This window comes from Callorhinus ursinus, unplaced genomic scaffold (assembly GCF_003265705.2).
Source record: "Callorhinus ursinus isolate GAN/ISIS: 27379988/994484 unplaced genomic scaffold, GSC_fseal_2.0 scaffold5, whole genome shotgun sequence".
In the NCBI taxonomy this organism is placed as follows: Eukaryota; Metazoa; Chordata; class Mammalia; order Carnivora; family Otariidae; genus Callorhinus; species Callorhinus ursinus.
The window spans coordinates 60,431,923-60,456,626 of NW_027397067.1; the positions used below are offsets into that span (position 1 = coordinate 60,431,923).

The 24,704-nt window shown below is 37.2% G+C and overlaps 1 protein-coding gene across 2 annotated transcripts in view; it reads right to left on the reverse strand.

Annotated features, from left to right (window-relative positions):
• Positions 1-835: 835 nt before the first annotated feature.
• EIF3H (eukaryotic translation initiation factor 3 subunit H) overlaps positions 836-24,704 on the reverse strand; it is a 92,088-nt gene continuing 68,219 nt past the window's right edge. Inside the window, exons 3-8 of one of the 2 annotated variants that reach the window (XM_025871022.2) lie at positions 14,765-14,932; positions 13,135-13,234; positions 11,765-11,914; positions 4,669-4,789; positions 2,523-2,655; positions 836-1,060 (exon numbers count right to left, since the gene is read on the reverse strand). In XM_025871022.2, the coding sequence (XP_025726807.1) occupies positions 963-1,060; positions 2,523-2,655; positions 4,669-4,789; positions 11,765-11,914; positions 13,135-13,234; positions 14,765-14,932 (770 nt within the window). In that variant the 3' untranslated portion in view covers positions 836-962. The remainder of the gene's footprint in view (positions 1,061-2,522; positions 2,656-4,668; positions 4,790-11,764; positions 11,915-13,134; positions 13,235-14,764; positions 14,933-24,704) is intronic. The other variant, XM_025871023.2, reaches the window with a different exon arrangement.

The following is a 24,704-nucleotide window of genomic DNA, read 5'->3' on the forward strand; positions in this document are numbered from 1 at the left end:
GCTTTCTCTCTCTTTCTCTCTCTCAAATAAATAAATAAAATCTTTTTAAAAAAAGAGAGAGAGAACACAAGCAGGGGGAGAGGCAGAGGGAGACGGAAAAGCAGACTCCCCACTATGCAGGGAGACAGACACAGGGCTCGATCCCAGGACCCTGGGATCAACACCTGAGCCAAAGGCAGACGCTTAACCAACTGAGCCACCCAGGAGCCCCTTGACTGTCTTTCAAATATGAAATTAAAAGTTTTTTTTCTCCCCTCAGTGTAGTACTGTTCTTCCAATTCTTCTTTCCCCACTTATTAAACATAATGTCAGAAGAACTGTATTTCATTGTATGGAAAAGATAAGCAAGAATTCCTATATAAAAAAAAAAGAACAGACACAGAATGAATTTCATTTTCATACAAAACATGGATGGCTTTCTTGATGAAATTTTTAGAAAAATTGTAGCGCCTGATTAATGACCTATGAGCATGGGGACTGGTAGACCATCACCGGTGGAAACGAAAAGGCAGACCGCAAGAAGCATGCCATACGATTCCAAGCCTGGGCAAGAGGGTGCCTGGGCTTCCAGGGCACTAATTTGGGAGGAATGGAGTAAAGAATTCCCAGTAGGTACCAGGGCCGCTAGGTCAGGGGTGAGGACAAGCGGCAGTGGACTGCATGTTGAAAAGTGGCACCTCACACGGAGCAGCAAAGACAACGGAGCCTGGAGGTCTGGGCTCCATGTAGCTTCTGGTCGAATCCGTTTAATCTTTCAGGGATAAATAGTATAAGCAAAACAAAAATAAAAAGCTAGATATAATACATGTAAAATCAAATAAGCAAGCAGTCAAGGTTGTTTTATTTTTACTTTATTATTCGCTAGAAAGACTTTCCACTAGACAAGTGTATTTCTTCCAAGAATTGCCCCAATGTGATTCAAGAGTCCATGTTAAAACTCCTTTTCTGGAAGCTTCCTTTTCTCAGTTGTTGTATTCCTGAAGAGCCTGGGCCATGAAGAGTTTGCCTAAGTTTTGGGCAGTGAACTCCTTGATGTTCTGGCAGTAAGTGTTAATCTGGCCTGTGCATTTGGGAAAGTGAGAAAGAGAGTCACAATGTTCCACAAATTATAAAATGACCTAGCACACTAGGCAAGCAAGAAAATCAGCATAATACATAATCACCAGAATTTTAATTTGTTTTGAATCAAGAGTTTATAGGAACCAATTCTGTTTGTCCATACCCTTAAAACACAGAATGTAAATTCTTTTGAAAATAAGCTATCTTCCGCTCTTGGTTACGTGGAGACGGAAAAAAAACAGCAGCAGTTAAGTACTGACCTTGGAGCCTGGACGCACGCTGTACTAACACAAGTGAGCAAGCAGCACTGGCTCCCCTCCACCAGGCTCCCCTCAGCCAGGGACAAAGCAGCTACCAAATCACAGAACTGCAAACAAAATGGACCACCTGACCCAGATGTGCACAAGTACAGTAGTTTTCAGGCTGTGCTCTGGAAATATTAAGGGTTCCTTTTCTGATCCAAGACAGAGGAGAAGCAGAGAGTCCCCATGAAGAAAGGGGTCCATCGCTGCTCTTTAAGTCTTAAAACTAATGATCTAATCTGATGCAACATTTATGCAAGTATTTTATATATATATATATAATACAAGTCTGTTTGAATTGGACCTTAAGTAAGGAATGTGTCTTGGTTTCCCAAATTTATGTGTGTTCTAGAAGGTTTTAAGAATTTGGAATCTGACCCCCCTCCCCCGCGCGCCACCACACACACACACACACACACACACACACACACACACACACTCTGAAAATGTATAAATAGAACTGAGAAATTGTACAGTGTTAGCTTTTTTTTGAGTGGGGTTTTCACTCTAAAAAAATCTCTCACAGACAACCGGCTGAATGAATCAAACAGTATTTAACAACATTTATACAGAAATAAGGTTATCACAGCTAAATAAGAGCAAAATCAAGTTCTAGCATAGGACACAAGACCCCACCACTAAAAGATGGTGTTAAATGGTAGATACTCTCAAAGTACATCCAGAACTGCATTCCTATTGCTACAATATAAGTCAAAGTAAGGGAAATCCTTTTTCTCCAGTCAGAAAATCCAACTCAATTCAAACACCCACAAACAGACGTGGGTTCAGTGCTGGGCTGGAACATGAAAAGTAAGCAGCTTGAGCTGAATGATCTTCTGCGTTATGGAACGTAAATATTTTTCCTTGGTTTCTATGAAAGATGACTCAAATAAAACCTTTCCACTTTAGAAAGTTTATAATGCCATCTCAAAAATGTTTAGCTAAACACAGAGTGAAGAAGCACTGAAAGGACCTTAGAAATAACAAAGACTGACAAATTCTTAAATTTCAGAAATTATAGGTGCTAAATTCAAATTCATCATTCAACCATTTTAAATACACCAGCTTTTATGATATATTTTTCTCTTTATAAATCTCTCCTTGTCTTCTGCTTCCTAAGGAATAGAGAAAACTAGCCATGTTTGCACTGGCTAACAATACCTGCAATGAGCAGAGAATCCATCCTGGCAGGAGGCTGAGGAGGTTTGAAAAGTTTGGACAGATCCTCCTCAGGCAGTGGGGGTTCTCCTCGACTCTGGCGCTGCATATTCTCCTGCTGGCGACGCTGCTGATACTAAAATTCAGAGAAGAAATGATTTGGTTATTTTTCTCTAACTGAAGGGATAAAAAGACCTCCATCAATTATGCAATCAGCAAAACCCCACTGCCCTGAATTCCAACCTCAGTTTTATAAATGGTAACCCATGGTAACTCCTCCTTCTAAGAATCTAATAAATATGGCAACAAAGAAAATTCCTTTGTTGGAAACTCTAGTGTCACTTTGGGCTCTAAGAGTCTATAACTAATGATATCGAAAGAGAAACTGGTTATGTGGGAAACTGGGGGCTTAAAAGGCAAAGATGCTCATGATTAATGAGTGAAGGGGAGTGATTTTACCATTTATGACAATGGAGTAGATGACAGCATTACAAGTATGACTCACCTTAACTGTAGTAATGAAGTAATTAACCACCACATTGGGGAATTTTTTCAACTTTATCCCTACTGACCAAAACAACAATAATGCTGATGATGGTGATAACTATAACATCATCATCATCATCACTATTATTATTATACTAGTAAATACTTCTAATCAGCTGTGCTTTTAGCTCTACAGCTAAGAATGAATATTATAGCTTAGAAAATGCTCAAAAACTGTCAAACTATGGACTCCTAGGATTCTCAGAAGAGAAGGTGGGGATACATCTAAAGGTATGGATCAACTACAAACTTACTGAGCCAATTACAATCAAGAGGTAATACTTATGGGGTGCTTACAGTGGCAGAGGGAAAATATCCCATATAGAGCCTTAAAAGGTCAGGTAATGAGAAACCAAGGTGGGCTAGTAAAAAATTTAAGTCCTTGGGTTCCTAAAGAAGGAAAGTACCTTGCTTTTTGCAAAGATTTCTAAACTCAGTATAGGGTTTGAGGGTAGAAGCCAGACAAATTTAAAAAGGGTTATGAATGGTGCTGGTACAAATAAACATCAAATGCAAAATTTTAAGACATGCTGGAATTCTGAAAAATGACTGTTAAGACTAGTTTCCAGAATCAACTCTCTCAGAGTTGACAGATTTTCAATTTGATACTCCAGGTTGCATCCTTCCCCTATGGGAAGAACCAGCAGGGGAATGGAATCAAGCGAGGTTTTTCTGTCCTTCCCCCCACCACCCTTTAGAAGTTTTTCACTACCGCCATCTTTACCAACCATCCACTTTTCAGTTAAAAAGTACATACTTTATAGATTTATATGTGTTTTTTAAATTCTAAGTACAGTAGAAACAAAGTATTTTAAATTTCACTATATATGAACATAGATATTAGAAAAATTTTTTAAATATAATATTCTCAGAGCCACCTAAGTTGTAGTTGCGCTGAGAACTGTACAGTTAACAACACCAAGTTTAAAGTACATTTTAATGAACACACGGTAGTCATATACAAATGCTTTCACAGGTAAACATTCTGGAATCAACTTATCTATGAATCAAATGCTGAGCAATACTGTCCAAAAACAATATTCCAGGAACTGTGAAAATCATGTGGCCTTCAAGCAACACGAATAAAGAAAAGGTTAAATGGCCATAGCAGTATATATGTGCATATGAGAATATTCAGGTAGTTCTAGGGTTTTTATCTGTATTATACTATCTATTTCACAGCAGTTGGTCTATTATTTCCTATCAAAATTGCTTGCTCTTAATCACAATTGCTCAGTTTTTCAAATGAATTGAAGATTGCTAACTATGCTGCAATGAGCCACTACCAAACCAATTATAGTTAGTAAAGAAATGAGCTGTGACACTCCAGAATCTCTTTTGCCTCTGATTCTCTCAATAAATGTATCTCTTAATTGCATAACACTGCCATCGCGATCTGAGCTTAATATACCGGCTCTCTTTAAAACAGGTATTTTTAGGTACAACTTAGAAATAGTATGTGGTAATAAATTAAATATGATAGAGTTACTAGCTAATAGTCAATACTTTATCAAATATGATTTTGATCGTTTTGAAGATAACTCTTGAAGCACCATACTTAGAAATGAATCCTGTGTGTGTCAAATTTTCCCCTAACACCAACCTGATGTTTCTGCTGCTGCTGTTTACTCGTGTTCCTCATGTACGTGTTATATTTAACTATATCTTGGCTCATTTCATCCACTCTGTCCATCAGCAACTGTAGATTCTTCCCCAAATGGTTGCTGAAATGTAAATATACTGACATGTCATACTTTAAAGCCAGAGGTCTGCCACTGCTCTAAACACTTCTGAGATATTAAATTGATTTGCCATTTGCTAAAAGAATGAGAGCACACATCCGCATAAAAGCAAGGGGACAGGAAAGAATCTGAGTCAGCTTGTTATTAAACTTTCCATACTGAACCCACACCTGTAACCACCAGAGTATCTGAAATAGCTCAGTTTCTTATTATCAGAGCATACATATATCAGAGTAGGAGCTGTTAAACATATCTAGCAGGTTATCTATAATGTATATTTTCTGAACAACCAAGTTTAACCTAAGCTCAGTACTCCTACACCCTTTTCTTAGACCACTTAGCACCACCCCTCCCCAACTGTACTGCAGAGCATTTAAATCAGGAGCCATGGAAAGGAGGAACCAGACACTAAGACTTCTGGTACATGATTCCTCTATCCAGCAGGTTATAAAAGAACAGCAATAGCATTTAATCTGCAAAGCCAAATGAAGAAAAGAGGGCTCCTTTCCTCTTGCCATTCCTAGAATCCGTAGGACAGTCACTGATACTTCTTTTTCTCTCCAGAAATTTCTATTCCAACTCATTTACCAAAATCACCTTATAAAGGGATGCTCATGGTTAGTGCAATCACCACCATATTCATTGATTTCTGCCTGCAACTATCTCCTACCATAGTAAAGCCTGCTACTACATATGTGTACTCTAAAAATACCTAGTTAACAAATAGTATTCACTCATTCATTTCAAACAAGTATTAAGCACCTATTATGTTCTGACTTTAGTGTTAGCAAACAAAGAAGCGATAATGCATGAGACATTCATGGTCTCTATCTTCACTGAGCTTACAAATGATTGGGAGTAGGGAGGAGAAAAAAGGTAGAAACACTTTAGATAGTATGGTTGCCCTATCTCTTTCCCTTATGGAGAGGACAGGCTGAAAGCAAATGATTAGAAGGAATCAGCCAAGCAAAAAAGTATTCTAAGCAGAAGACAGCATCAGTGCTGAATGCGTGAGATGGGCAAGTACTAGGCAGATAAATAGAAGGGGTCTGGCATGGCTGGAGCACAGTGACAGGTTACAGAGGTCAGACAAACACAGATGGGAAGCCATTAGCTGCACCACAAAACACCCTAACAACAGTCAGTGTGAACGAGACTCCTCAACTCCAACATAAATGGTGCCCTTGGGTTGTATGTGTTTGTGATATATTTTGTCTTAAATTTTAAAATGACCACTCTGGCTGCTATGCAGAGAACAGACTGGGGAGTGGAAACCAGGAGATGAGTTAAGAGTCTACTGTGGAGTGCTGGCAAGGATGTAGAGAAACTGGACACCCATATACTGTGCTGGGAAGACAAAATAATGGTTAAGATGGCAGATTTTATGTTATGTAAATTTCATCTCTACTTTAAAAGCTACACACATAAGCACACAGAACCTACTGTGGTATTACAAAGAGAACAGTGGTGGCCTGGATGAGGATGGTGGCAGTAAGCATGGGAGAGCGTGAGAAAAATGGGCAGAAGTGAGAGAGAAACCGAGGGTGACTCCCAGTTTCCTGGCTTGAGCAGCCAAATGCTGGTTTATGGCATTTACAGAGAAGGGGCAGGCTGAGGAAGGAACAGCCTGGGAATGTTGGGAATAAATGACAAATTTAGTTACAGTATGGATCCTAAATGGACTGTATCTATAACCTGGAGAAAATTAGCCAGTTTTGGCTCTTTCTTAAATAGCAGAAAAGAGCACAGAACTGGGGTGTGTGTGTGTGTGTGTGTGTGTGTGTGTGTGTGTAAATAAATGTACCATCTAAATCCCAGGTCTGGCACTATCTATATAACCTTGGCCCAGTGACTTGGCCTAATGACTTAGTCTTTTTTTCAAATGTTTCAGTTTTTTGAAAAAGTGCTTTTTTCAAATTAAGTTTTCATATTTTTCTTATTCCATTTTAATTTTGTGAATCATTTTTTAACTTTAAAATATTTCTTTTTCTTTGTAAACGAGATTAAGTATTTGCTCCTGTTTTCTTCTAATTTCTTAACAGCTTGATTTTAACTTACCTCTAATTAAATGTCTGGGCCTATGGTGAAAGGTGAGCGAATAAAATGATTTGTTCTAGCAAGTAGCTAGCCAAATGTCCAGATCCATTGATTATATAGCTACACTGTTCTAAACAACTTCAAGATTAAAATTTATCAATACTCTGTCATCTAAATGCACTCTTTCAGTACATTCTAATGAGTACGTATGTACTCTGCTAGTCACTCTGTCGGACACTAAGGCTTAAACTCCGTAAGACACTGCTGCACTCCACCCATCCTAAGGAGAAGACAGGAATGCACCCAGATAAACACAGCACAAGGGTGTCATGATTCTAATAGAATGGAAGCATAAAAGATAGTATGGCAGAACCAGATGAGTTTCCAGATTCTCTGACAGGTGAAGTTAGTTTTTGAAGAGGAGTTGGAGACAAGGAAGGTGGGAAGGACACTGCCAAATACTGGGTGAAGGCAGTGTGTTCAGACACTCTGGCATGAAAAGCATAATGCCTTTGAAGAACTGCACAGAAAGGCAGGACTGGGAAAAAAGAGAGCAGTGAAACTAAGAGGCAGACAACAGTCACAGCACAGAGAGTCTTGGAAGCCAGGACTAGAAGTTTGGATTCTATTCGAAGGCCAGTGGGGAACCAGCCAAAAAGTTAAGCGAAGGAGTAATATGATCATACAATTTGCATTTAGCAAGATCACTACAACGGAAGAGGAAAAGGTTAAAAGCAGGAAGTCAGGAGACTGTGAAAGTAATCAGGAACAGAAATAATGAGGTCCTGGTCTAAGGTAGCAAAAGACACAGAAATAAGATGAAATCACCCCAGGAATGTACACACGAGAAGACAGACCCTGAGGAACACTGATCTTTAGGGATGAGCAAAGAGGGCTCACCGTGGAGAATGAGAAGGAACCTCACAGACTCCAAAAAAAGGTATTTCAGGAAGAAGGAGTCATCAACATATTAGGTGTTTAAGTGTCTACAACACCCAGTAACACGGTGATAAAGTCGTCCTTTGTGACTTTAGTGAGAGCTCTGACAACACAGAATAGATGGAACACTAAGAAGTCTGACTACAAAAACGGATGAATACAAGGTGCTTGGGGGGCTCAGTCGGTTAACCAACCAACTCATTTCGGCTCAGGTCATGATCTCAGGGTTGTGAGATTGAGCCCCGCATTGGGCTCCGCCCTCAGCATGGAGTCTGCTTAAGACTCTCCCTCCTTCTCCCTCTGCTCCATCCCCCCACGCCACACTCAATCGTGTGCACTCTCTCTCTCTCAAATAAATAAATCTTTAAAAAACACAAAATAAAACAGGTGAATATGAATCAAAAGGTGAAAGGAAATGGATAATAATGGCATGAGGTCAAAAAGTGCTTTTTTTGTAACTTTGTTTTTTAAGATGAGGGAGGCTTTAATTTAGACATCCTTATTTTTGGAAGACATATGTTTAAATATTTATGGGCTAAAAGTTATGTCAGGAATTTACTTTCAAATGGTTCAGAAAAAAAAAGTTATGCATTTATGTATATAGATAGAGAGCAGGTACCAATGTGGCAAGACAGACCACTGGTGAGTCTAGGCAAAAGGTTTATGTGTGTTCATCAGACTGTTTGTTTTCAGTTTTTCTGAGGAGTTGAACATTTTCAATTTTTTTTAATGGGAAAAACAAGTCAAGAAACCTAAGAGAAAAGAACCAGTATGGAAAGTAACTGAAGATATCTGAGGAAAAAGAGTGTAGAAGAACCCAGTCAGATCCCGAGAAGGCAGAATGGACAGGAATGGGGCACCAATCCTTTCATTTCTATCAGTGGAAGAACTGAGGCCCAGAGAGCTAAGCAAGAAATGCTATCATTACTATGCAATTAGTTGTTAAATAAGTCATTTATATGCTGAAGTGCAAAAGAAATTCAGAGAAGAGAAAGATCACCACAAACCCTACAGCTGGGCGATGGGGAGGATAGTAACACTGGAGAAAATCATAAAGGGAGTTACTGCCATATGCAGAGACACATCTATTATTCGTTCCTCCACCTTAAATCCTGGAGTCTGACTACACTAATTACAGCAATGAGAAAGGTGCTACTAGAATAGACCCTCTCGATCTACACCAAAAAATGTCTTTAATATGAACTACTATTGTTAAATATATGTAATTAGTGAAAAAACACAAGCATAGATATGAGGCCTTTAAACATTTCATAACATTTTTATCACTACAATGTTCTTCAAAAATATATCCAATAAGAAACATTCAAAAATCTGTACAACAGATCTTGAAGAGCAAAAGGAATTAAAATAATACCTATTTCACAGATAACATTCACAGGAAATCAGGTCCATTACCAAGAGCAACTTTATGGGGATCTTTTCAGTACCCATTCAACTAGAATACTGAACCAGGGAGTTACTGTTAGGAGTTTCAATAATATAGCCTTTTCTTTTATTGTCAAGGAAACAAAGAACTGAAAAACAGCTCACTTCAACAGATGTGAACCAAGACACACAGTGAAAAGTCTGCTCTGGCTGCAGTATCAATTTATCCTTAATGTATAATGCCCACCCTTAGTTTACTTGTTTAAAGGGGAAATAAAAACAGAACTGTTTCTTCATGTGTGAAAAGCTGAAGGCTTGGGTAACACATTTGTAAACATTAATAAAGGCTGTTATGAAACAGCCATTGCTAGAACTTCCAGCCAATAAAATTAAAATGAAAAATTAAAAACATTCTTTAAATGAAAGGAAATGTAGTATGTTTTATTCACAGCCTAGAACAAATATATCAGGTAAACCAAAAAAGTGGTATCCACATACGGGTAGTGAAAAGCAAGACCAAGCAAAATCCGAAGAGCTTCTTGGGCATGATTTCTGATGTGGTTTCTTAGAAAAAAATTTATGGCGACAGGCCTGACTACCATCATGCTACTGATGTAAGAAATTAAAATTTGAAGGGCGCCTGGGTGGCTCAGTCAGTTAAGCGTCCGACTCTTGATTTCAGCTCAGGTCATGATCTCAGGGTCGTGATATGGAGCCCCGCGTCAGGCTCCACACTCAGTGGGGAGTCTGCCTGAGATTCTCTCTCTCCCTCTCCCCCTCAGCCTCTACCCTCACTTGCATGCTGTCTCTCTCTCTAACAAATAAATCTTAAAAATAAATTGAAATTTGAGATGTACAAAGTCTTTTAAAACAGTATTACCAATTTGGATGAATGTAACAACCCATCAGTATAGGCACTGCTTCAGGGTTGCTTCATTTTTTTCCTTCCAACTGCAACACAAATTTACCTTTTAAATAATTTCACATGAAAAGGAAAGGGCCCCTCTTTCTATTTCACATAAAATACAGAAGATAAAAATAATAAAATATTTGTCTAGATCTTAGTTGCCATGGCAAACTGGGAACATTTTCTTGTATAAATGCTGTTTTGGACAGATATTACGAACCAGCTCACTGATAATTTAAAGCACAAAAGGGCTGTATTTGTTTTGTATGCTCAATAAGCTTGGGAAGAGGTGAAGGCATATATTATATAAGCAAACACTTTCATGTAGTAAATTTAAAATTATTGTATAACTATATATACTCAATACATCAAATTGTAACCCTGCATGCTAAAGAATGTTCTTAGTGCAATGCTTTAAATACAGGTGTGCTCAGTGTGTTTGTAAAAGCAATGAAGAATTAAGTATGACCTTCTAAAAGAGACAAATTAAAGGACTATTATGAATATATGTTTGCAGTCAACAGTGCACTCTTCAGTGCCAAATTAGCCTTGAAAGCTGGCTGTATCACTTAGCACTCCGTTTACCATGCAGTTTCCATCTCCTTCCTCTGTACATACTTTCTAGTGGCCCCTATGATGGATTCATGCAATACAAAGTGTCACTTCAAGTACGGTCCTATCCAGCCCAGAGCATGGAGAACAACACTGGGCTCTCAGGTCCTCCTGGGTTTACCCTACTTGTCTTCTAACAAACAAGTACAAAGTCTGTATGTTCTTTTGTACAAGCTTCTATCTGGGATTAGAGAAATCTGATAAACTGAACCTCTATTCCAAACTGGTTGCTTAAGAAAACACACCTTGTTTTTTTCAGTCATCCAACAAATGCATATAGACTGACTACCTACTCTATTTAATTTCATTCTACAAGTCTGCTGCTAGCATTCTCCCACCATAAAACAATCACTAAGATCAAGCTTAAAAGGCACTTAAGAGGCGCTATACAGACAATTCTGCTTGTATTTCTGTTAAGAGCAATAAATGCTAGGAAAAGAAACAAGAATTCCATAAAGGAAATAATCTGTTTGGAACACCTCAGTCAGCCCTTTACCAATACAATAAATAATATGTAGCAACTAGATAGCTAAAGCAGTCACAATGGAGGAAGTTATGTCACCACTAAGACAGAAAAAGCCAGTGTCAAGTTCAGAAAATCCTAATTTTACTTGAAAATCCACACTGGAAATTCACTACTAATACAGTCTGCATCTGAACAAGGGCCAAGTGCCACCAGTAAAACAAAGAAGCATTTTTGTATTTTTCCTGAGCATTATTAAATATCCCAACATAATACCATAGGCCTCCAAGGACAGTGTACAATAAATAAAGCTAAGCCACCCCCACCGCCAAAAAAACCCTCCCCCATGGGCATTTACCCTATATCAAAGCAAAAATGATACAGCAAAGGCATCAGAGGGTTCTTATAACAGGAATTATTAGTATTCAAACACTTTCATTTTATCAGTTTGGCTTTTTTCCTGGGATGTTAGCAGGGCTGGACAAATACTACATGTCATTACATATGTCTCAAGAACCTCAAAATATGCTTAATTTTTTTCTGGATCCATAGGTTAAATTCTAAGTGCAGAAAGTGATTAAAAAAGGACTTTTCATTAGACAGGGTCACTTACCTACTAGCAAGACTGAGCAATTCATGTTTATCTGCTACAGCTGACTTCTTCTCAAGCTCCCACATTAGGACGTTGATCAGATGTGAATTTTTAATTACAATCGGCACTTCTTCAAACATGTGCTCAAAGGTGATATTTCCCTTTTTCAATCTGTGAAGCATGTTAAAAATACTTTAGTCTGGTGGTCAGAAGTAAGTGTTAAATTGACTATTTCATACATTTTCCCTAATTACAGGCCATCTCCAGGATCTTTGTTTCATTAGCACTCTTTAAAAAAGAGAAACTAGTTTTACAGAGTCAAGCATAAGTCGAATGATTTGAATAACACTGAAAACAATCCAAGTTTGAGCTATAAAGCCCAGAAAACAAAAATTCTTGGCAGAAGAAACTGTTCTATCTTTGTAATCAGGTATCTTCAAAATTTCATTGATACTAAAATGTAAATGTCATGGGTAGTTATGCTATATAATATGTATCTAAAACATTTAAAATAAATAGCTAGAACAGAGACATACTTCAGTTCTTGGAAAGTTTATTTTAAAAGCCTACCGAAGAAGAAACTAACAACTAGCAGAACACTCACAGGATATCCTATATACAATGGTTCAGAACACAGCAAGAATGCAATTTCCCATTAATTTAGTTATAACTATCATACCCAGGAATTGTTCATGAGTTAGCTTTTAAAATCTTTTGCACCTTAATTTCTTTAGAAGCTATTGGGAAACTAGCAAAGAACTGTCCTACATGAAATCAAAGCCACTAACTTCAATTTAATAAGAAATCAAAACTCCCATAATTAACAGAAAATGAAAGAATTCTGAATTTTTAAAAATTTTAATGTAAATATTCCAATGCCATTATGTAAAATCATAAAACAGCTTTACCGATTAAGTCTGTGCATACCTATCACCCAAAAATTTCCAAAATGCCACATTCCTTACTGATACCTTAAAATGTTTATGTCTTTCCCATCCCCACCTCCCCATGAAACAGGCGCTCAGAAAGTAAGACATACAGCTCACAATCATCCTGACACAGAGCTCACAGTGTGACAGCCACCAGTCACTCATCCCACCTCCCTTTACTTAATCATTTATTTCTTCAAATTCAGTAGCTAATTAATTCCCACTCCAACTGAATTCACCCACAGTGAGAACAACAGATGAGACATTCCATAAAGAACAGTTTAAACATGGAAAGGGAGAAATCAAGTGGCACTCAGCCATGCAAAAGACTTCTACCATCCACGTGGCAAAAGCATTACCATGCCACCACTACCAAGGATTCAATAAATGTGGCAAACTAAAATCTTAAAAGGAAAACAGCCAATGCTTTACCATACACCTCACAGGCCCCCAAACACTTACGCTTCAGGAGAAAAATCCTTCTCTTTACAAACTTCCATCAGTTTAGGAGTCAGTCTGTATGCTTTCAGCGAGAGAGACCCTTGGGCAGTTTTTATGGGATCTCAAATAAGGAAAAGAAAAATTACTAACAATTTCGTTACTGACAATGCTTTGCCTGAATGACACTGGTTCTAGGCACACTGTTACTTATCACACTATATTTACAAGATGAAGATCAAAATAAAAGATCAGAACTCAATCTGAAGCAGATTAAAACCAGTATAGCGAATAGTTAAGTGAAGATGTAGGAGCCTTATCATCCTACTTGGAATTGGTAGAATAACTTCCTCCTTAAAGTTTTAAAAACAGAAGATTCAAAATGCAGTTATATTTTCAAATCTATTCGTCAGCTTGAACCAGAAATCTTGATGAAAATTAAACATCTCATATGTTCTATACACATTATATTCATCTTGTATAATTAGAAGAAAAATACTAATGAATATTAAATGTGAAAATACATTGCATTCATTTGTGTAGTTCAGTCAACTAATTTAAATGAATAGCCCTGTGAACAAAATGTATCCATCCTAGTAATCACTGTCCAAATTTTTTAGTTAAAACAGATTCTAAAAATGAAATGAGTAAAAAGTGCTATCACAAAAGTGTCTTTTTAGTTCCAGAGAAACTCATTTTGTCAAAACTAGCTGCTTACACACTCCATGAGTAAGGGAGCTTAGCACTTGCTGCATGATAACGGCTCCGGCATGCCAATATTCGCCTAAAACCTGTGTTAACATTCATGTTGTCTGAAACTTAACACAGTGAAACTTTTAGCAATAGGTGATAAAATGAAAACCAAAATAGATTGAAACAAGTGGAAAATTCATCAAGGTCTGATGATGCAATGTTTCCAGCCAATATAAGTACACTTTAACAACTTGTTCTTTACTGTAATCCAATTGTTAACATACTGAAACAATTTTGGGGCAGCTCATAAGATTGATCGTATTCATTAGTATTTTTTCTGACAGATACTCAGGACGTTACATTTACTTCTCAGCTGGAAACTATATGCAAGTCTGCCAGATATGGCAAACTGTGAGTGTTTGGGGAGGGGGAAGGCTATAAAGCTGTTAAATTGCCTACAGTTCTGATACAGCACAGAACATCTGGTCTGGAGAGCTTGAGGAAACACCATTAAATAGGCCGAAAAGAAAAAAATCTTTGTGCTAAGAAACAGTCCAGGTTTTGTACGCTGCTGTCAGAGGTATAAAAAAAACTTGGCACACTGTGTTATGATTGGTCAGTCACGTACAGAGCCAGACACTCTAGCAATTGGGGTTTGTTAGACATCTGGTCTAGTTCCACCAGCCCCTTCAAATGAGGGAGGGGAGATGGAGGAATAAAAATGAAGCAGCTACTCGAGCATTCCAAAATGTACACATCAGGGCTCTGATAGCAAGAAAAATAAACAGAAAGAAGGAAACCCTGTCTAGACTTAGCTGCTGCTGAGGCTGCTGCAGAAACAGGGTTGGTATTTACTTGAGAAGGCCTGCCAGGCTGCTCTTAGAGGCAAAAAGACAGAACGCAAAAATAGTAGTAATAACATTAAGGGAAGAAAAGAATAATAAAGGAAACTCCTACTAACCGTAAATGAGAACGACAGATTCTTCAATGGCATGCTGGTAACTGAACTGAGAATCCAGGAGTGCTCGGGTGACGAACGAGCCATAGTACGTGGACTGGTACCAACCCACGTGGAGGTGATCGATGTTGACATGGCGAAGGCTGCGCATCATTTCCATCTGATATTGGACTAGATGATACAGAGGAGGGGGTAAAAGAAAAACTTTAATGATGCCACAAATAGTAAAAAACAAGCCTTTTTGAAAACTTGTTTTTACACAACTATTTATTAGCTAAAGGACAGTTTCCAGATTTAAAATTCATTCAGTTCACCTATACCAAAAACGAATTTAAGCTTTCAAATCATTTCAAATCACTAAAGCTTTCCTTTTTTCATTAATGAAATAACATACTGTAGAAAAGCTACTAAAAACACAATAATAATGCCTTGTTCTAAACAAGAAATTATTTATTAAATGTGGTTTCCACTCCCTTCTTAAAACTCTTAAAAATAGTAAATGTTTAAGAAAAAAATTGTGTAATTGCTAAACTGGTTAATTTTAAGACATTTCATTTGAATTAATAAAGTGAGAATGTCTTCTTCAACACAGCTTTTAGAACTGAGAAGTTAAAATCATCAAGAAAATGAATAGGGAAACAATTAACTACCACATTATTTAAATATGAACAGAATACAAGCTGTAGCTGATTTAAAATATAAGAATTCATTTTTGCCTTCATCTGGTGCCCCCTGCTGCATATTGCTAAATTTTAAAAAATTCTTTTTTCTTGTTTGTGTGTTCTTTTGTGTTAACTAACAGATATTAATTTTTCATTAGAGTTATAGGTTAATCGCCATGTACAGAATGAAAAGGTTGAAGACTTTTACTTTCATCAAATTAATGACGATAATGTCTATTATTAACTTAAAGCAATATTACTAGAATAGGTGCAGACTGAGACTATAATAAATAGAAGATTTTAAAAAACAATATAGCCCAATAATGAATAGCAAACATGTAATACAGGAGACAATTTTATAGTCAACATAATAACCAAGTTACTTCTATGATAATGAATGTACAATTATGTGGAGTAAATATATTTGCTTAACTTGGAATCTAACCATTTCATTTTTAAACTCTTAATCAGGTTTTAGCAAAAGTAAAGTTATATGCCTGTCATTTCCTTGGTTATAGCACTACGGTTTAATAAAGCAAACAAGATTCAGGATCATAAAGTACAAAAGAACCTCCCTCAGATGGTCACAATCTTATTTTTTCAACGTTTGTTACCAGGCAAAGAAATTATAAATCTGCTTATTCCAAGGAAGGTTATATTTCTCATGATAAATACGGCAGCTAACTTTTCAACTATTCAAGAAGTTGGTTTTTTAGTTTTTCTTTTTATATACAATATGATGGCCTCAAGAAGAAGCAGTATAAAAATAATATGATAATCTCATATCAATTATCTTTTATCTTAAATTTTTGTTCCTCTGGTACATAACAGACCTCCTCCTTTCCAGCTACTTTAACAGATTTGTACATATCAACCACATAAATGTGGTATAGAACAATTGCTATGGCCTCTTTCTGCTTTAAAATTCTCACTTTTAAATTAAAATCACCCATTTGAAATGGAATTTAATCAAACTTAACTTACAAAAAGTTCCAATACCACAAGTAAAACAGGAGCCAGTACTATTCATTTTAAAGGAATAGGGAGAAGGAGATGGGGAGAGATTACCAAGCAACTGACAGTACAAACATGATTTTATAGGATGATTTTTTTTTTTAAATCAGTATTTCCAAAATATCTGCCAATGTAAAATTTAGGTGTAATATAAGCAGAAGTTAGATTCAATTTGCAACAGTAGAAAAAAAAAAAGACTTGGAATCTTGAGATCTAGGTTCTGATACTAGCTCTTAGATTTTTCCCATGCGGAATCTTGCTGTCCAGTTAATGATCCTTTTCTGATGTTCAGCCTTCCCATCTCCAGAAAGATCAGAGAGCACATCACAAACACAATGTTGTGACTCCACAGTGTTCACTAAATATGCTAATTAAAGTAATAATTTTTCTAGAGACTAAAGCAGAGCCTCCAGCATGCATTAATACCTAAAAAATGCATTTCTCTGGAAAAGAGTCTGTAATCTTACTAAGTCTCTCCCCAACTAAGTCTCTCCCCAAATAGCCTGAATAGAATAGGTTTTATACTAGCATTTACAGGATGCAGGAGGTAAAACAAACTATATGATTAGTAGCAAACCTCCAAATTCCTTCTTCACCCAGAATCTTAGCTATTTTATAGCCCCTTGGACAAGAATGAAAACGAAGTATTCCTCTCAGCTAAAAAGAGACTAAGGGATAGGAGGCTTGTCACTCTATAGGAAATACCACTGCTCCAGTGTATTTACTTCTTGAGCACTGAGAAGTAGAGAGATGAGTTTACAAGGCTCTAATAAAAATTTATTTTTAAGGTTATAAAGAGTTTTCATATGACCTAAATATGGCAAATAAATATTAAAATGTAAGAGGTAGGACCAAGACAGGTAAGTTGATAAATTGCTTCTAAAAATCTACAAGGCACTGGAATTTCACTATTATGCAAAAAATACAGTCTGGGCCTATTCTATGTGAAATGCCCAAATATTCTCTATTTTGGTTTGGACTTTCCATCCCAAGTTTAAAAATTAAAAAACACAACTTAAAGAATGTCCCCTTGGAGGTGTCACACAAGAAAGGACCTTTATTGCAAGTGCCTGGGTGGCACAGTTGGTTGACCATCCAACTCTTTGGTTTCGCTTCAAGTCATGATCTCAGGGTTATGAGATCGAGCCCTGCATTGGGCCCCATGTCGGCCTCTATGTAGTGTCCCATGTAGGGCTCCATACTCAGCAAAGTCTGATTAAGATTCTCTCTTCCTCTCCCTCTGCCCCTTCTGCTCATGCTCTCTCTAAAATAAATAAATAAATCTTTAAAAAATAAAAGGACTGCAAGTGATCTGTGAAAAGATGGGCTTCAAAGTAAAGTTGGGGTGCACTGAGGCCCGGTCCTCACCTTCATATGAGCCTCCAGTAAGTGCATAGTTCGAAGAGGTAAGTTTAGTTCAATAACAAACAAACAAACAAAAATTTAAGTGATATGTTTTTCTATTATATACAAGCTGAGGAATAAGAAAAACCTCAGAGCCTGCCAAATGAATTGCTTTCTTTGCAGACTTTCGGTCTGTGTCCTCCCTTTTAATGGTGACAAAGACATGTGACTCTCATCTCCCTTCACCCAGTGTTTCTTTTCTTCCCCCTCCAACCCAAGTTTTCAAAAAACACAAAACCAAACCCTGCAAGTATCCTCACAAATCTAAGGATAAGAAATGCACAGCAGACTGTCCCACTAAAACGGTCTCAAAACCACGCTCCTAGCAGCTACTACCAATCAAATGATCTGAGCTGCCACACCAGCTAACACCTATTTATTTACCCTTCCGGCCTATGGAAGACACCAGGAAAAAATCGTGAAATGGTGATGTCCCAGTTAATTTTACCCAGGAAATAAGGAACGACCACTGCAGATTCTAATCTCCCAGGTGAATGCCATTGACTTTGTGGCTATGCTAGTTTCTCTCAGGAGTTATACTGGGGTGGGCACTTAAGGCACACACAAGAGACCCAATTTAGCTACAACACTAAGATAACAGGGGAGGAGAGGAAGCTCATGCTTTCTGGAAGTGCCTATGAGGATGCCTTGTCCCAGCCCACAGGCTCTGGGTGAGGGGGAGGTAGAGCCGTATTCGCCTTCACCTGCCCAGCTGGACTCACTTTACTGGGCTGGAGTTTGAACAGGAGGGCATAAAAGATGTGCCGAGGCAGAGATAAGGTTCACCCCTGTGTAGGGAGTGCCTCGTACCTCAGAACTCAAGAGAATCACAGCAAAAAGAAAACAAAAGGAAAAAAGAGAAGGAAAAGAAAAAATGAGGCTCCTTGATACGAAGTATCAATTCCCTACTGTTGAGTTAATGCAGGTCAATGAAGTAAGAAATAAGCATTTCCTGGCATCTTTGTAGAGTTGGTCCAGGGTTAGGCACACTTTCACTTTTATTCTAAAGTTCTCATATTTAACAAAAAGGAGCCCCAAAGCCGCAATTTCAACCAATGATATTCACTTCTGAATTGATAACCAAATATTCCTGGAGGAGTTCCCAAAGATGAATAGCAAGAGGAAAATTGTTTTGGAGGGGGACTATTTTTAAATCATGGTAATATCCAACAGAAGGGCTCAGCTCAGAATTGTACAGTGAAAAGTTCAGGAAGGAACTTTTTAATTTTTAAGCATTCTTAGTCTAAAAAGCAAACACCCTACTGACTGAGGAGAAACAGTGCACAGCAAATGAATTTCAAAAACAAATTGGTAGTTACTATTAAGCCAACCCAAATTACTAATACAAAAGCAATACTTAACATGCAACTGAGGTGGGTGCTACAAAATTTGGAAGGCTTATAAAAATGAGCTGAAGTTTTATAAATCTCTTCAATCTCTACAATTGTCTTAATTGGCTAAGCCTCTCCCAACCAAAGGAGAACCTGGTTTACAACACTGAATAACTGTTCGAGGTTTGGCACCAGTACATTCATATTCACTTTTTCCAGATATCCTCTTTGCAAAACAGTCAATTTTAAATTGCCTAGAACTAAAACTGTCTTAACTGAGGCAGGCTGCCCAATAACTATTCCTTTCAAAAATCCACCACATTTGTTAGGCCTTCTCTTGTTTTTATCTCCAAATATGAAAACAGTGAAAATAATAGGTTGTTTTATATTTAAATGCTGTATCTGGAGTTACACTGGCAAGCAACAAAAAAAGCTTAAGATTTGAGTTCTCCTGAAGATCACTGAGAAGGACAAGGAATTAGAAGCTTTTTAGTTCAGTAGAATAATGAATCAGCATTCTTTCTCCTTCAATTCCTCACCCTCATCTTTAAAATCATCTTTTTTATTTTATTATTTTAAGTGAGCCTTACCAAAATACAAGAGAAAAACAAGAACAAAGACTTGCCACAGTTGGCTAGGCTGAGATGAGCTGAGGGCAGAAAGTTAAAGCTGTAGCATAGTCCAAAACTCGAGATAATGTCTGTCAAGAGTAAGGGGGCAGGGGAGTGTTTTATAGATGTATTAGGGAACTTTTAAAAGACAAAGTGACCTAATGTAAACTTTAGAAATTAAAGACAATTTAATAGACATACTATTTCATTTAATGACTTAATACCATATCAAATAAATCCAAATTATTTTAAAATAAATTATGACAAAATTATATTAAAAAATATACATATCTATATAGCCTAGAGGGGAAGGGTAGAGCTAAACACCAGGAGAGAAGGTAGCACTTAGCACTTATTATGTCAGACTTCCTGCGAAGTGGTCTACATATGTTATCTGACTTTATTCCTCACAATAACTCTAATGAGCTAATCACCGTTACTGAAATCCTCTTAGAAAAACTGTTTACCACAGCTTGTAAAGTGGCAAGACTCAATTTGACTTCAGACTCTCTGACTCCAAAGCCCAGGCAACCACCCACTTACAGAATCTCATCTCTTCTTATTGGTAGAGTGTAAATTATTTCTGAGCCAATAAAGCATAACACCCAAACACAACGGAAATACACAATTTCTAGGTTTTGAGAAAACACAGCTTGTGCATGTTTGACCACTAAATCAACCAATAATTTAGCGATACCAGTAAGATTTTAAGTGATAAATCTAAAAAGATTTGTAATTGTCAAAGTCCATAGTTATCACAAATATGTAATCAAACTCCTAAAACACTGCTATGTTACTATTTGAAATTTATGCCAATACTACTTTGTAACTAAGAACTGGCTTAGATCAAAGATGACTCGCACAAACACATCAAGTAAGGAAAGAGAGACCAGATCTAGTAGATGCTCTTTGCAGGAAAGAAACCTACTAAGTTCAATCAAGAGATGCAAATGGCTTTAAAAGCAAACAAAACCCCACAACTCTGAAACAAATCAATGGGTTTCAACAAACATGACAGGGAAGTGGAATACATCAAAATCTCCTGTTTTAGCGCGAGGACTAGCCTAAGTAGGACTTTTAAGAAAATAATTATAAGCCTCTTTCCAGCAGCACCATGGGACACCAGTGAACACCGACAGGCTATGAACTGTGAAGGCTTTGCTCATCATTTAACAAGACAAACTATTCTGAGCTTTCCTCTTCATATCAGACTTTCTGCCAAGCTGCACATACGTTTCAGGCAGTGTTCAAAGCTAGTAGCAGATGCAGATTTAAGCAAACAGAATGTGCATTTGAAAAAAGACTTAAATAAGAGTCTACTTTGGGTGGAGAGAACTATGGAGTATATATTTCTTAAAACTTCCATATTCTCTTTACCCAGTCTGTATCATATATTCATCCTTTTTTCCAATTAATACATCATCTGTTATTAAGGCCACCCCTGTGAATGCTTAAGGATTTTGGTAACAGTTCATTTTTCACATTAAGTGCCTGATACATTACTCTACCTAGAAACTAATTTGTTTTATTTTAAAAGAAATAAGAAAAATACTGCCTTTCTTAATAGTCTTACAAAATATTTTTTAATAGTTCATTTGTCCTGGGTGGTTTAATTTCTTGTTTAAAATGTTTATGAATTCTGACAAATAATTTCAGAATGCCAAGCTGAAGATAAAGAAGGGAAGGGGTGGCAACCACTCTATCTTTTAAAACTAGTAAGAACTTTGAAAATTGGGGGAAATCAGGTTTTTTGAGGTTTTAATGTTTCTCAAAAAGTATTTTATGAAATAAACTGGACTCCCTTTACAGAAAATAACATGTATATCCTGTAAAAAATTCATACTGTTATCTTCTCAACCAAATCATGAAACATAGAGATTCTATTTCTTTGAGGTTATGAAATTTAAAATGTATACACATTTCTGCCCTTGATCATGAAAACACATGCAGGTAAGTGGATGATAGAGAGCAACTAATAAGTTAACTATAGGTCATCTGAGATCTGTTTATACAAAGTGAATTCACCTGGACAGGACAAAAGGCTATAGACCTCTTTACCCATCACCATGAAGAACTCTCCTGAAGAACAGCCTACTGACCACTGCTACCCCTTGCTACAATTAAGATGATATGTTAGAAGATCAAAGGAGAATCTCTGGATTTAGAAAAATACATATTTCATACTAGGTTACAGGCTCTCTCATGAGGACAAGTAACACTTCTGTCATATTTACAGCTATATATCAGGTGTTAGATTAATTCTGGCCCAAAATTAAGTACTGAAAGTATTCAGGAAAAAAAAAAACAAAAAAACATAGTTATTTCAAAAACATGATTGTTGTTAATGTACTAGAAAGGTCACAATTATTAGTAAATTTTATATATATATCCATGTTACTATATTCACAGAGGACATGAATTAGCTTGCTTTAAAACAGATAAAATCATCAGAAATCAAGACTAGGTAAAGTATAAATAAAATGCATAAAATAGAAATTGCAGGTGAGGCAGAGACCTGAACAAAATGAAGTAAACCATAGATTTTTTTTATAATTGCATTTTTAAAATTTTTTTAAAAGATTTTGTTTATTTATTTGACAGAGAGAGATACACAGTAAGAGAGAGAACACAAGCAGGGGGTGTGGGAGAAGCAGGCTTCCCACCAAGCAGGGAGCCCGATGCAAGGCTAGATCCCAGGATGCTGGGATCAATGATCTGAGCAGAAGGCAGATGCTTAAAGACTGAGCCACCCAGGCACCCCCATAGATCCTTTGTGTTACTAAAATACACAAATTTGGCTCTAAGCATTCTGGCAATCAAAGCAATAAGGGAAACTTGGTCATTTACATTATCCAAAGGGAGAAAAACATCGGATCTCAAAGTCAGTTAAGACTTTCCCCAGTACTTAACCCTAAAGTTTTCATGTGGGGTTTCAAAGCAAAATTAGTATGCAATTTTTTGAGAAAAGAAGACATTTCTGTAATAGAATAATCACACTTGATTTACCTTTCCTATAAATCTAGTTTTTAATGTAAAACAAGGAAAGAATGGCCTCATGAGTACTTGTTATAACACACAAAATAGTCTATACAAGTTATCAAAAAAAAAAAAAAAGAAAGAAAAGAAAAAAAAGAAGAAGAAGAAAAAAGGGCTGCCAAAATGAATAGTTTCACCCCCAGGGGCGCCTGGGTGGCACAGTCAGTTGGGTGTCCAATTCTTGGTTTCAGCTCAGATTGTGATCTCAGGATCGTGGGATCAAGCCCTGCGTTGGGCTCTGTGCTCAGCACAGAGTCTGCTTAGAGTTTCTTTCTCCCTCTCCCTCTGCTGCTCCACCTTGCATGCGCACTCTCCCTCTCAAATAAATAAATCTTAAAAAAAAAAGTTTTATCCCCTATCAGTTCAAACTTCAGTTGTTCAAAAAATAGAATGAGATGCTTTAGCAGTGTGCAGTCAATATTCAAAATAGAGAACACATGATCACTTTTAGGAGGTACTATTTGCAATGTGCAAACAAAACTGTTTGTACTGAAACCATTTACTGAGCACCACCTGTGCTGGGAGCCTCATAAAGTTATAGTGACACCATTTTCTAAAAAGTACCCTCCTCAATATGGCTGCCCAACAAGCTGGTGGTAGTTAATGCATTTATCTCTCTGAGCTTTAATTTCTCCAGCTGGAAAATGGTGATTTCCACTTCCAACCATATGATGATGGCAATTTAAAAAATTTACCACCAGTTCACATGGCTTTGTGCTTACTGAGCATTTTCAGGGGGAAAGTCCCATAGATAGTACATACTACAAACGTATACACTGACTTTATCCATCCCACCCACAAACCCTACTACTTCTCCCTCACTAAGGGGTACTCTGAATCATCATCAATCTTCACCACACTCAGCTCATATAGCTATTTACCTTCTGAATTGGTCTCAAATTTATTTTCTCCAAGGCATTTAGAATGTTTCTAAAAAATTTATAAATGGCATGGGAAAATGTTCATGAGATGCTACTAGGAAAAAAAGAATATAAAACTATAAACCATATAAATGCCAGTATGTAAACAACCTGGGTTCCTCCCTCCTTGTAAGGAGAAAGACTACAAAGAAACATGCTAAAATGGTAACGACAGTCGTTCTCCGGGGAGTGACATCATACGTGATTTTTGTTTTCTTACTTATTCTTGCCCTTACTTTCCATGTTTTTTGATGAAAGAAGTATGCAATACATATAACATGAAAGGTGTACGTGCATACATATCAACAGAATTTTCTATTGCTGGCTAACTTGCCTACATTTATTTACCATGTTCATCAAATAACCTGGGTACCAGCACTCCTAAACTGTGGGAGCAGGAAACAGAACAGGGTACTTCAGACTACTCAGAATCTGAAGTAGCCAACCTGGCCTAAATACCGTCTGCTATAGACTGAATTATCACCTACGCCAAGTTCTTATGTTAAAGCCCTAACACCCCAAGTTGATGGTATTCAGAGATGGGGTCTTTAGAAAGTAATCGGGTTCAGCTGAGGCCATAATGGTGGGGCCCTCACAATGGGACTAGTGCCCTTTAGACACCACATAAGAGACACCACAGAGTTCGCTTCCTTCCTCCCTCCCTCTCTCTCTTCCCATCTCCATCCACAGGCAGTACTAGGGCCATGTGAAGTCACAGTGAAAAGTGCCAACCCTGCTGGCACCCTGATCTTGGACTTCCAGTCTCACGAACTATGAGAAATAAATTTCTGTTGTTTAAACCACCCAGTCTACTGTACTTGTTACGGCAGCCTGAGCCAAGACACCATCGTTAATACACATTAGTTGTGTGACCTACAACAAAATTATTTTGGCCTAGGTCTCCTCTGTTGTAAATTAAGAGGAAAAAACAGTACTTACTTCAGAAAGTAGTTAAAAGAGGATTA